This window comes from Meriones unguiculatus, chromosome 19 (assembly GCF_030254825.1).
Source record: "Meriones unguiculatus strain TT.TT164.6M chromosome 19, Bangor_MerUng_6.1, whole genome shotgun sequence".
Taxonomy (NCBI): Eukaryota; Metazoa; Chordata; class Mammalia; order Rodentia; family Muridae; genus Meriones; species Meriones unguiculatus.
In genome coordinates this window covers 12,426,513-12,440,195 of record NC_083366.1, presented here as the reverse complement: position 1 = coordinate 12,440,195, position 13,683 = coordinate 12,426,513, and the positions used below count along the sequence as shown (strand labels likewise).

The following is a 13,683-nucleotide window of genomic DNA, read 5'->3' as shown; positions in this document are numbered from 1 at the left end:
TAATAGGAAGGGAGCGGGATACAGCTGGGATACAGAGTTAATAAAATGTAACTAATAATAATAAAAATAAAAGACTGCAATAGGCGGCTAGCCAGGCTGCACTCACTCTGCATGTTCTTATGGAAAGCACACGAGAATACAGCTGTGTGAGCGCTTGTCATGTTAGTCTACAGCAATGAACTAGAAAAAATGATATTCTGAACCGGGGAAGGTCCTCCCACTAAGTAATCTTGTTCTTTCATATTGAAATTGATTTATGGTTCTGAATAAATCATAGGAATATGAAGAAAGAAAAATCTGGAATTGTTTTTATAAAATTAAAACACATACTTAGGAAATGAAAGAGAAAAGTATGAATTCAGAACAGGTTAGATCTAAATTAAAGGACATTGCACTAATCATTTGCCTTTGAGCCAGTGGTTCAGCTATAGCTCTCTGATGAATCAGGAGCAGCTAATGGTTTAATGAGCAGTTGGAATCATTCTACAGAAATCTTCATGTTAACCAACCCTGCTACAGAGAATCCCATGATTGTTAGGATTTACTGAAATTCTGAATAACCAGCCAATAAAAATATTTATATTTTCTGAGAATTTTCACAAGGTTTATATTACATAAGTGTAATGGTACTTTTAAAAACCAAATCTGTTTTCTTCTTTTGATTCAGGGTCCATAGCAGCCTTTTAAAATTCTATTTCACAAATTTCATCTGTTGACCTTTCTCCTTAAACTCCTTAGTCACACACCATGTCTACGACAATGCATAAACTAAGACTCTTCATGATGTAGACTCTGGCTCAGGTCTCTGAATACTCTGCATGTTAGCTTAGAGTGAGACTATTTGTCTCTTGTCATTATCCCCCAGACAATATGGGATGTAGCAACTAGATACATCACATTTATATTGTATTACGAATACAAATAATCTGGAGATCATGTTTTCTGGAGGACAGTCATACATTACCCACAAGTACTAATATCATTTTGTGCAAGAAATGCCAGCATTTGTAGATTTGGGTATTACGTGAAGACCTGGAGCCCCACTTCAGGAATGATATACTTTAAATTAGTTAACAACAACAAAAAAAATGTGTCACTGAAAAATAAATGTTAAGTATAGAGAAGATTATTATTTTTTTTACCTAAAGTGCTTGTGCTCCATGTTGCATAAAATCCACGGCTTTGCACTTGGTGGTTTGTGCTAAAAGTCACTATAAGCTTGTTGGAACCAGACCGTGTTGGCGGAGGCACTGACCACCCACAGTACTTTCCAATTATGGGTGATTCAGGGAAGCCACCATTCCTGACTGTGACTGCGTCCCCAGAGCAGGTTGAATGCTCTTCAATCTGAAAGTCACTAAATGTGAGCTGCAGAAGAGAATAGACACGATGAGCCACGGCTTATGAGAGCTGTAAAGGAGCTTATCCACCTCAGGCAGGCAACGTTTCTACAAATGTTTCCGTCTAAGTCACGTAGTTTTGTATTTCTGATTCTACTTTAATTCTTCTCTCACCTCCACTCTGCTTTCTTTACTAAAAGATCTGTGAATTTAGAAAGAGGGCATTTTCCCAAGAAGTAAAGTTATTTGGGGGAACCCCAGCAAGCTGTTAGTCTGAAATGACAGCTCATGTCAATAGAAAACAAATGTATCTGATTATAAAAGCAAAGCCTACTCTAATGACTTACACACACACACACACACACACACACACACACACACACACACACACACCATTACCCCAATCCAGTCCTGCAAACAATTAACCCAGCTCTAAGAACTCACAGTGATGGTGTGCCCTTCTGGGGCTTCCAGCAGCCATGAGCAGTGGGTCCATCTGTTATAAAACTTTGGATAGTTAGGACTTGAGAACACTCCGTTTTCGCCTGTCTGTATTCCACCACAATCTGAAATTAGATACATAAACCTTTAAACAGGAGAGAAGAAAAAACTCACAGAGCAGAGACAATACTTATTGTCATCAAACTTTCTGTAAAAAAATATAGTAAGTCCATCAATCAATCAAGAAATACAAATCTGAACAAGAGCAAAATTGGCTAGAAGAACAGAAACAAATGAATCCCAAATAGTGTTCACCAAACAGAATTCTATAGTAAAGACAGACTCAACATAGCAGGAAATAGGACATTGTCTTTACTGTAAATGGAGAATAACTAGTCATAGTATATAGCTAACAATGTACTATAGAAAATCTAAATAACATTGCCTTTCTTGAGAACATGAAACTATGAAAATATAGATAAGCCTGAAGAAATGATGTGCCCCATAATGAAATACATAATTATTTCGTAATGAGCACTTGGGTTTCAAGGGCTAGATTATTATTGCAGGTTAAAAATATGGTTCAGGTCTATGACATAATATGATCTGCTGGTCAATGTAAACAACACTGCTTCTTTGTCTGACTCTTCTTAACAATAGAATGAAAACTAACTTATGGGTGAAATATTTGCACAAATAGATTATGCTTGCGATTATTCTGTCTTTCAACCATGGATTTGGTTATAACATAAGTAACAGTACACAAAACTATAGTCCAACATATATTGATTCACAGTCAAACTCAACAGAAAGAAAAACAGGTTTCTAAAATATGTCAACATGAAGTGCACTCAAACACAGAGGAACAGTCAAACAGAAAGTGTGGCAGACCAAGAGGGCTCAGACCAATATGTGGGCTCAGGGTAGGAACTAAGGTTTTGGAGACAAGGCAGGTAAAGGAGGTATGACTGTAGACTTCCAGGAAAGGAAGCATTTTCACAAATCTAAAAGGATTGCTATGTTGGTGAAATGAAACAATCAAAACTCTCTGGTAACCATGGCAAACGGTTTTGTTGCCCTCCTTGGACTGAATTTCTACATACAAACGCTGAACATCACACAAAGAAGTCTAACACAAATTATTAGTAATATTCAGCAATATGAATAAAGCATAAACAGTGACCACATAGAATTCTAAATATAGAATATCCTAAATTAGAATTCTAAATTAAATTTTCCTAAAACATGAGAATGGTTTACAAGAGAAAACATGTCAATGTAAGGTGACCAAGCTTGGGGGCCAAACCAAACAATATAAAACAAAACAAAGAGATGACAGTTTGAAGAAGAGACAATTATCTACACAGGGAAACCAAAAACAAACAAAAAAAATAATGAAGGTATTAAAACCATAAGACTATAGTAGGGTTTCTAGAATAAAGGTAAATATATAGAAACCATAAAACTCTTTTTTTGGTATCAATAACAACTGGTTAAAAATTTAACATGGAAAATTTCATTGAAATTAGCAATGAAACCATTATATAACAAGATATAAATCTCTAAAGCTGTGTGGTATGTTTCAGGGCTTACCTGTAAAGGTGTACTCTATGAGGAATCCAGTATATTCAACACGCTCATTGGAAACGAAGTGTATCCACACCTGAGGGTAGGGGACAACCAAGGGCATCGCTGGTGCGGACAGGCTGCAGAACTTCTCTATCAGAGGCCCATCAGCATCACCTGAAGAGAACAATATCCCAAATGGCATTGTTCGCAGGGTTTGGACAAATATCTTCAATTAGTAAGAACAAGAACAAATAATTATAACAACAGAAAGCTCTGCTTGATACATTTTACTCCTGGTACATTAGCAGGCATTTCCAAAACTCCTCTATTATCTCTGTCAATTGCACAGGAAAGAGTTCTCCAACATGATTTTTGGGCTTAGAGACACCCTTACTATCAGTGACAATTTATATCTTTATAATTACTTTACTTTCACATATATAAACAGAGGTGCAACCAACTTAATATTTTTGTAGTGGAGTGCTTTGTAAAGGAGGTAGATATGTAATGTCAATAGTGATACCAAAAGCACTCTTAGGAGAAAGGTGATAATTGCCTAAACTTCTTAAGATTCTTCATTGCATTTGATCATCTAAAATGTCAGAACATTTGGCACTTAGGCCAAGAACTGTCAGGGTTGAGATGATCATGCTTCATGAAGATTGCTTTTCGCAGAAATTTGATTAACATTTACAGAGAACCTGCTTCCTATTTATGCCATCAGATGAACACCACTGACCTTATACATCAATGAAAGACAGCATTTCTACTGTCTGCCTGTAAATCAGGGTGAAAAGAGAGAAGACTGAATCTAACTAACTGAAATTCAATATACTGCTGTTTTGCTTTATTCCATGAATGGTCTGGCACCAGGCAGAGATAGTAAGTGCTTATGAGCCTTTCATGACAGCATCCTTGAACAGCCACTTCCAGTTTTAGACTCTTTTGTCTCGAAGAGCTGTGATGATTCTCTGCAAAAACCCCTGATCTGTGACCACAGATCATATCAAAGCCCTTCATAAAACCCCTGTCTTCAGTGTTCTCAAAGGAGGTCTCCAGTGACTGGGCAGGTTCCTCAAGTTTGGTCTCTGTGCGGGACTGCTATGGTGCATCTCAGCCCTACATTGTTTTATTAAGGCTGGATGGAAATTATCTTTAAAAGTTTAAAGATGAAACAAAGTATTTAACCCGTTTGATTTCTTAAAAAATGTTACCTCCTATTTGTCAAATTGCTACTTAGCCTGACAACAACACCGCACTATTATCGCCATGACATATAACTTTACTTTCTGCATAGACACAAATGTTTCTTACTTGCTGCTTAATAGCGTTTATGTATCCACATTGAGAATGTTACTCTTCTCTGTATTTTCTCCTACTCAAAAGTTTGTGAGAGACCTTTGCAGAATAACTCTCTTCCCTAAAAGTAAAGGTGTTAGTAATAACAATGGCAATAATAATAAAAACAGCTACCACTCATTATGATAGTTGTTGACCAAGTTCTGAGGTCAGCTTTCTTTTCTTTAAAATTGGGGATTAAGGAAAACAGAACCAGCACTTGTCAGCATAAGTCACTTATAACACTATTTTTCTCCTCTGTCTATTTCTTTACTGAGAAACAAGGGTCAGTGTGACAATGGGGGCATCCTAACCAGATTATTCTTGAAGAAGGAAAAGATGTCTTGGGAGCAGTATGGTTCATCAGATATGACTTAAGCCTTTTCTATCATGAAACAAGATGAATCATGACTTTGAGAATAATTTCCCAATTAGCTCCCATGTACTTCTCCATGTTGGTATGCTGCAGAAGGTTTTTAAACTTCTAAGGTCTAGAAAGAATTAAACAACCTACATGTGATTCCTGCAAGTTTAGGCAACTACTGAGTGTCCAACCACACTAAGCCTAGTCTCGTAGGACGAGTGGAACACACTGATAGGACAGAGACTGTCTGGAATCCATACAGGACTCCTGAAATAGAAGCTCCCCTTGGTCAGGACCAGCTTCACTGACAGCTCATCGGCCACATTTCCTATCTAGAAACGCAGGATTTCGGCTTTGCGTTGACAAAGCTCTTTTCCATCTTGTGTACCAAGATAGTAGCCATTGACTCCTACCATTATTCCAGGAATAAAAATAATGTGCAGACACATGAGAAAATACTTTCTTTGATTGAACTCACCTAGTCGAAACTCTAGGACGTCAAATATGCAATCTTGATGATTTTCAATTGAAAAATGCAGAAAATTAATAATAATTGATGAATTTTCCCGATTTGGATTACTGAGAGTCCATTCACAGTCTAGGTTTCTTGCATAATCACGGATTCCATTGAAGCCAGGAGAAGAAAAGTTTCCACCAGAGACACTTGGAAGAGATCCACCGCACACTAGGGCAACAAAGGGCACAGAGAGAATAGTAAGGTCCATGTTGTAACTAACATATGACTCCAACAGTCAGGGCATGGTGAGTTTACTAACACTGCATCAATTTGCTTTTCTAGATTTAGTTTAGCTAGTAGACAAGGCACATGCAAACTATAGGCGAAATGCCTTTGGGTTCATGAAGGAAAAACACACAAAACAAAGGTCCTTTATTTCTCTTCTGGGAAAGAGAAGATGACTGTGGTTTGGCTATGCATCAGTATCTTCAAAATTGGATGTATTATTCACTTAATATTTAATTTAGAAAATACACAAATCATGGTAGGTCCTAGTGGCTTTCAATGAACAATTTTCTATTTGATCCAATAATTTATTTGCATCAACTAGATAATATAACATTGAAGTGCCAACAAATCCACTCTTTTTATACGGTAATGAATGTCCCTTAAACCAAAAAAAATAAATTAAGCAATTTTTTGAAGAAGTATTTACTTCCATTCTTTCTAAATTATAAAACCTTTAGACTTTTTGGACAGCAGGTCTAAAAGCAAGAGGATATTTAAAATCTAGGCCACATGTTGTTTAATTTTGGAGTAATCTATATTAACTACAACCCCTTTATTCTTTTCACTAAAAAATGAATAAAAATAATAACATGTATTCAGTTGTCTGTGAAATTAATTACTCTTTGGTTCTAAGTTACTAGGAAGTAGATGTTTTCTTCAACACAAAATAATGAATCAGAGACTGTGGGTTAAGATTCAGTCCTAGCAGTAGTTTCACATAAAATCATGCTAGAAACTAATCTAATAAAACTTTGTTGTAAAAAAATATTCAAAAAAATATTCAAAAGTTTTTTTCTGAAACTACAATGGCTGCCCCCACCCCCAGTATTTCTCCCCACAAGCAGATTTTTTTAATTTGTTCATATATATTACCCTTGTATTGAAGGTTCCAAGTATGTATTTGATCACTAGTGAAAAAACAGAGGGCTGGGCCATTGGGGGCGGTGTTTGCGGGGACACTGAGTGAGTCTGACCTAGGAGGTGCAACCGCAGGCAGCAAGCTCTATTACCTGCATCTTCATCGGAGGTGTAGGAAGCAGTGAAGCCTCCAAACGGCTGGGATCCGTCAGTGAAATACAGGACTTTCATTGTGTTTCCTGAAGATTTGAACTCAGTGGTTACACTCACTCGGCTGCACAGCTTCTGCAGTTGGGGTGAGTTACTTCTAATGCCATTGAATACCTGTTAGGAAAATAGTTTGACTTGTAGCTGTGCTGCCCACCTTACTGAATATCCCTCAGGAGATGGACGTCTCAGCTCAGCCTCACATCCTTCTGAAGAAACCACAGTTAACAGCAGAGACAGCTAGACCAGGACGACAAGCCGCTGAGCCACCCGACCTATGTGTGACAGATGTGCACTGTGCAAATAGAAACCCTACTCTGTGTGGGAGCTAAGTGTGCCACTCTGTCTTTTAATATTCCAGAGTTCTCTGACACCCAGTTTTGTTTTGTTTTGTTTTGTTTTTTAATCAAGCCCTGGGAGCTTTAGCATATGATGTTAAATGTTAGTCTAAATTATTCCAAGTGTATAAGCACTCATTTGCTCTACATACGTTGAAAGATGATTTTCTTTGCTGCTTTAGTTAGGTGTACTTGCACGTATCTGGGTGTGGCTCAGCGCACACCAGTGCCTGCAGAGGCCAGGAGGCCAGAGACATTGGAGTTGGCTGGAGCTGTAGTTACAGGTTGTTGTGAAGGTCCAAAGTGCCTACTGCGAACTCAACTCCAGTCCTCTGCAAGAGTAGTACATGCTCTTAACCACCAGCCAGTTCTCCAGTGCCCCTCAAAAAGTAATATAAAAAAATCTATCTTTGTGTAACTATAATGGCTCCTCCTTATTTATAGATTTACAGGTTCTACATTCTTACTCATTTGATTTAACTGTTTTATTTTTGAGACTATAATATAATTGTAACAGTTCTCTCCTCTCTTGTACCCTCCAAGCCCTCCCTTATACTCCTCCTCACCCTCCTTCAAATTCATGGCCTTTTTTTTTTTTTACTAATTGTTTTTGCATGCATATATGTTTATGCACAGATATTCCTAAATATCTCTTGTGGAGTCCATTTAATGTTACTTGTATGTATGTTTTCAGGGCTGACTGTTTGGCACTGGACAACCGATTGGTGTGCTCTTACTCATTTGCCTTTGAAAAACGGTATTATTACTGGTACCAAAATACAATTAATGGCTTTAGTTACAACTGGTAAAGTGTGAATGCTCCTGCTCAAAGTCTTGTGAATGCTTTCCAGTGTTCAGAAAAACTATTCTAAAGAAAGAAACAGTGATTTACTCAGTGATTGATATTCCTATTCTTTAAAAGGATTCGAATGGCTCACAATTAGAAATAACAGCACTAACAGCAATAAAAGCACTAAAAGTTCAGTCATAATTAATGACTGAACTTAGCTCTTTGGTGGATTCAGGTTAAAAATGCCTTCCAGCTATGGAACCAGAGAAAATGTGCAGATTCAAAGCCAGACTCTACTAATTGCCTACACAGATTTCTTTTTATCTGATCATTACCATGCCTCTCTCTCTCTCTCTGGCTTGTTTTAGGATTCCATTTTCCAAATGCAGACAGTAGAGTACAAAGATTTGTAGTTTGTTTAAATTCCAAGAACTGGGACTATTTGAATTTGGATCCATTCAAATATCAAACCACAAAACAATGCAACAAAAGACAATACATATTTCATGGTACTATGAACAGGAATGGGTAATGGGTTCTCAGAATCAAAAAAGCTTATCACCAACACAGGGTGGATGGGACATGTTGTAGGCACTGACCCATGTGGTCTTGGCTGCCTCTTTCTGCATCTTCCCGTGGCATAGAACTGTAAAGACTAGAACATGTGCAATCACCTAGTTAGTATACATACTCAAGTGTTGAGCTCATCTCTTGTCCCCTAATGTCTTTTATAGTCAGAAACGACAAGCCTCAGAATACATAAGACAGGAGCAGACACATGACAGTCAAGACAGAATATAAGCGAGGCTATGAGCAAGAACAACATTGTACATTCGTGTCATGACTCCACACGTTGTGTGGTGCAGACTTTCCTCGCCTCCAGCCAAGCCATTGGATTGGTTGCTGGGTTTGGAGGAGTTTCAAGCGCAGTACAGCTGGGTGTGGTGTTCAGCAAGCAACAGTATGCTTAAAATTTCCTATGGCACCTGAAAATCTTAGCTTTTCTTTCCCTTTCTTTTGGACAAGCATTTAAGTACACAGATGGTGTCCAAAAGGCAATTTATACACTTGTTTGGAGTAAAGAGGGGGAAAGTAAACATCAAGGCATAAAAGTGATTTAAAGAAATGGAATTCAGACATCCTCCTACAGAACTGAATTCCCAAAGTGATTCTGTGATGGAGTTTTAGCCTCTCCAAGTGGAAAGATCTGAAGCCATCATATTTGCAGATCACTAAATACAAGTCAAGTTCTATCTCAGTTACTTCCACAAAGCCTACTTACCAGGCTCAGGTGTGTACGCTGAGCTGTCAATCAGCTTTTACACACATTACCTAAAAATGAATGAACGATGACCAAGATTCTGGGGGAACATATAATATGAAATGCAGAGACCAATATAAATAGAGATGGAAACTGAAGGAAACAATATGAAAATTCAGAGAAGTAATTTGAAACTTCAAATTATGATTGTATAATAGTTTAATATGTGCATTTCAATGATTTAGGTACAGCACGAATCTTACAGGCCCTCAAAAGTTATCATCTACATCTGTGTCCTTAGGGATTTACAAGAGCATGTACCTCACTGAAAACAGGAAATTGACTAAGAAAGGAAATGTACAGCGTCATGAAGCCAGGTGGCCATTCCAGAAGAGAAAGGGGCTACAATTTCCCTGCAATGGTGCAGGGAAATCCCAACACAATAGCGTCCATCAGGCTTGCTGCAGATGGACAAGGATTCACAGAAGGATACTGGTGATAAAAATAGTCATGTGTGCCTTTGGCGGAAGATGTGTAAAACAACTAGTGACTAACATCCATAAACTATAAAAATAGTACAACCGTTGTTACTATTATTTGAAAAAGCAGAAGGATGTGGCCACAATGTACCACCTGGCTTAGCCTGAATGTAATTTCCATAATTGTCCCGGTGTAAAGGCCAAAGGACCATGACCATGGAAGCTGTGATACCTGTGTCTTGTAGGGAAGCTGAAAGAATATGTAAACTGTGCATTCTCTATGTACACTTTTCATGGGAGGAACATAATTCCTCAGGGTCAATAGTAAGATGTGGGTGAATGAGACCCAAGACCAACTAAAGAGATGCAGAATAGAAATATCAGCTCAAAATAGTGCTGTAAATGCTACAAGAAGTAGACAGAATCCTAAAGAATAGATGCATTTGGCTTCCATGATTAGAAGTAGAAAAGTAAGGCCTAGCTATGCAATCTGTGACCATGTCAATTTTATTACTTGAGTTATAAAACTGTGACTTATTTTCTCTTTCCTGTAGGTCATGTACATACTGTGATGGCAAAATTCCTCATAATTATTAGATTTAACATGATATGAATCATAGACATAATTTCAAAGGGGGAAAAAAAAACCCAAGCATGGGCTGGAGAGCTGGCTCAGCCATTCAAGGCTAGGCTCACAACCATTAAAAAAAAAAAAAAAAATCAACCATGTTAGCATATTCACAAAAATTTTAGTAATAGGTATGTTGAATACAAAAATTAGATATCTTTTATTTTCTGAACTTTAAAAAATATTGTTCACTAATCAGACATCATATTTAATCAAAAACACATTTTAAATTAGTATTTAAGGGAATTTATATTGCGTGGCTAAAACTACCTAAAATTATGCAGGAGCCGAAAAGCACACAACACATAATACTGTATACTGGCAGTGTTTAAACATTTTCTCCTTCATCTTTGCCTATATGTCCACACAATAAGTAATAGGAAAAATGTTTCTCTATAATTAACAGCTTTGGACCACATGAGGGCTGTAGCATGTGCACATCTGTAAACATACATGCACGGTAAAGCATGTAAATAAAGTGTAATTTAAAAAATTCACAGCCTTGGGTGGGGATGCAGTCCAGTTGTCAAGACGCTTACTTAGAATCCACGTGTCCCAGGTTTAATCTCCAGGAGCAACCATATAAGCCAGGAGTGTGCTGCAAACCAGAAATCTTAGTACTCTGGAAGTGGAGCTGGAGAATCAGAAATTTAAGATTCATTCTCTGCTATGAACTGAGTTCTAAGCTAGCCTGGGCTACTTGTCACCTTCTCTCAAGGAAAAAGAAAAGAAAAGAAAAGAGAAAAAAAGGCAGGGAGGGAGAGAGGGAAGGAGAAAGGGAGAGAAGGAAGAAACAAAAATATTACCCAGAATTCCCTGGCTTTCAAACATAAGCATAATACAACGATTCCACACTGAGTATCTGGGAAAGACATTTCAGTACTTCAGATATTAAAACTGAGACAATAATTTGAAAGCATAATAAAGCCATGTTAAAAAAGGCAATATAAAGAGATGAGGGGATGCCATGGGAAGCTTTATTTTGAAATTTACTATTGAGCGGTAGACAACTAAATTGAAAATGAAAGTAGCTTTTTTTTTAAGCTAATGATGTTATTTCTACAATTCATTCATCAAACCCTTATCCCAAAGAGTATAGACCACTGGGGATTCTCTAAGGAAACCTAGTGCACGCCCTCATGGAGCTGGCATGAAATACTGTGAAGTGACAACACAGGGAAAGGGGCAGGTGAAGGTAGAGTTTGCTTCCTATGGGGTTTTCGTGAGGTGTTGGGGGTTGGTTACTAGAACGGAAATCTAAGGGAAGTGAAGAGATAACCAGGCAACTATCTTGGGAAGAACAGTCTAGATAGAGGCCAAATTCAACAGTTAAGGCCTGGAGGCTCATAGCATGATCAAGAACATGAAGAGAGGCTAGCAGAGCTGGGCCACAGGAGCAAAGAAAAAGTAGGGGTAGAGTAGAGTTAAGTGGAGGGATGGGAGAGGAAGGACCAGCAGGTACTGCCAGGCTGGTGGGCCTTTGTTAGGATTTGGGATTCATCATACTGAGATGAGAGATCATTGCAGGATTTTTCAAAGGGAAAGTGATACGACTTCCTTACATGTGCCAGGCAAGGTTCCTACCTCTGAGGTACACTCCTAGCCTCAACATGATCCTGTTTAGACTAGAAACCCATTATCCTTGCTGCCATGCTGAGAATTCGGGAAGACAAGGGTAGAAACAGACCAGCTGGGACACATGGAACAATCCTAGTGAAGGGTGATGGAGCAGCAGTGGGTAGATAAGATGTTAGGTGCTGAACTTTTTCTAAGGCACAAACTATGGCTCTTGTGTATAGATGGGGTTATAAAGTATAGGAATTACAACTCTAAAACAAACATCAAGAATGTTCCCTAGAGCAATTAGAAATATTATTTACTTAGATAACACTGAAGAGGCCAGCAATGATTTTTCATGCCTTTAATACCAGCACTCAGGAGGCAGAGGCAGGTGGATCTCTGAATTTTGGGTTAGTCTGATCTACAGAGTGAGTACCAGGACAGCCAGGGTTATGCAGAGAAACCTTGTTTAGCTTGGGATGTTTGTGGGATTCTTAACTGTGGGAATGGGGGTATCTCTGACTCTTTTGCTTGCTTTTAGGACCCTTTTCCTTCTACTGGGTTGCCTCGTCCAGCCTTGATATAAGAGTTTGTGCCTAGCTTTACTGTATCTTGTTATGCCATGTTTGGTTGACATCACTGGGAGGCTTGTTGTTTTCTGAAGGGAAACAAAGAAACAGTGGATCTGTAGGTGAGGGAAGGTAGGGTTGGCGGAGGAGAAGGAGGGGAGGCTGCAGTCAGGATATATTATATGAGAGAAGAATAAATTTAAAAAATTTAAAGGGAGCAAGATAGGTAGATAAATAATACTTATATCAATCTAATTTGGTAGTCTGTTAGTCTATGCATAGCTATTTTGATAAGTACATATATGTATATTTACACACATATGTATAAGTACATATATTCACACACATAGAACTATGTATATGTGTGTGAATCACTTCCCAGTCAACAACATATTTGTTATTCATACTCGTGGGTCTCACTTGCTTTCTTCAGCGTAGGGAAGCTAGGAATGCTGAGGATATGTCTCTCACATTTGAAGTTGTCCACATGGCAGGCCTGCAGCCCTGGCTTTCTACCCAGGGTCCATCAGTGCCTCTGGCAGAGGACTAGCTTATGTAGAACCACTCATTCACTTAAGCCTTGCTGGTTTCTGTCATATTTCATGATGGTTTGCTCTGAAAACTTATCCAACTTATAACCTTTGTGCACGCAGTGAAAGGTGACAGTCTCTGAAGGAAGTGTATGATAATTTTGTTCTACCTAAAATACTCAGAATTGGTCTGAAATGCAGTTGCATTGGTGGCAACAGTTGGACCGTGTTTTCACACTACCCCTCCCGAGTGAATACATCCCACGCACTGTGCCACACTGTGCTCAGCCTGCAGGGAACACTTACTATGAGGTGCTCATTGTCGCAGGATGGATGGGTGTTCAGCCTCAAGTTGGTAAAAGTTAGGATGACCCGCCTTCCTTCTTGTACAGTGATTGTCCACTCGCACAACCAGGCATGGTAATTTGGGTTTGGGTAGTTGGGAGAAGTAAACGTGCCAGCAGGGCCATGTAAGTTCTCACCACACACTGAAAGACAGGAAAATTTTTAATCAAAGTATCTCTTTCTATAAGGGATGCTTTTAAAATTAGTTTTTAATGACTCAACTAGACAAAACTATTTGCCAATTGGCCTTTTATTTTCATTTCCATATGTGTAAGAGTGCTCGTTAGTATTCACTTCTTGACTTGTATTCATATCTGAATC

The 13,683-nt window shown here is 38.4% G+C and overlaps 1 protein-coding gene across 2 annotated transcripts in view; it reads right to left on the bottom strand.

Moving 5' to 3' along the window:
• Cubn (cubilin) overlaps positions 1 to 13,683 on the bottom strand; it is a 209,521-nt gene that overhangs the window by 44,669 nt on the left and 151,169 nt on the right. For both annotated transcript variants that reach the window (XM_021648484.1, XM_021648485.1), the window contains exons 48-53: positions 13,324 to 13,505; positions 6,808 to 6,979; positions 5,531 to 5,737; positions 3,375 to 3,524; positions 1,785 to 1,906; positions 1,143 to 1,368 (exon numbers count right to left, since the gene is read on the bottom strand). In XM_021648484.1, coding sequence (XP_021504159.1) covers positions 1,143 to 1,368; positions 1,785 to 1,906; positions 3,375 to 3,524; positions 5,531 to 5,737; positions 6,808 to 6,979; positions 13,324 to 13,505 — 1,059 coding nt within the window. The remainder of the gene's footprint in view (positions 1 to 1,142; positions 1,369 to 1,784; positions 1,907 to 3,374; positions 3,525 to 5,530; positions 5,738 to 6,807; positions 6,980 to 13,323; positions 13,506 to 13,683) is intronic.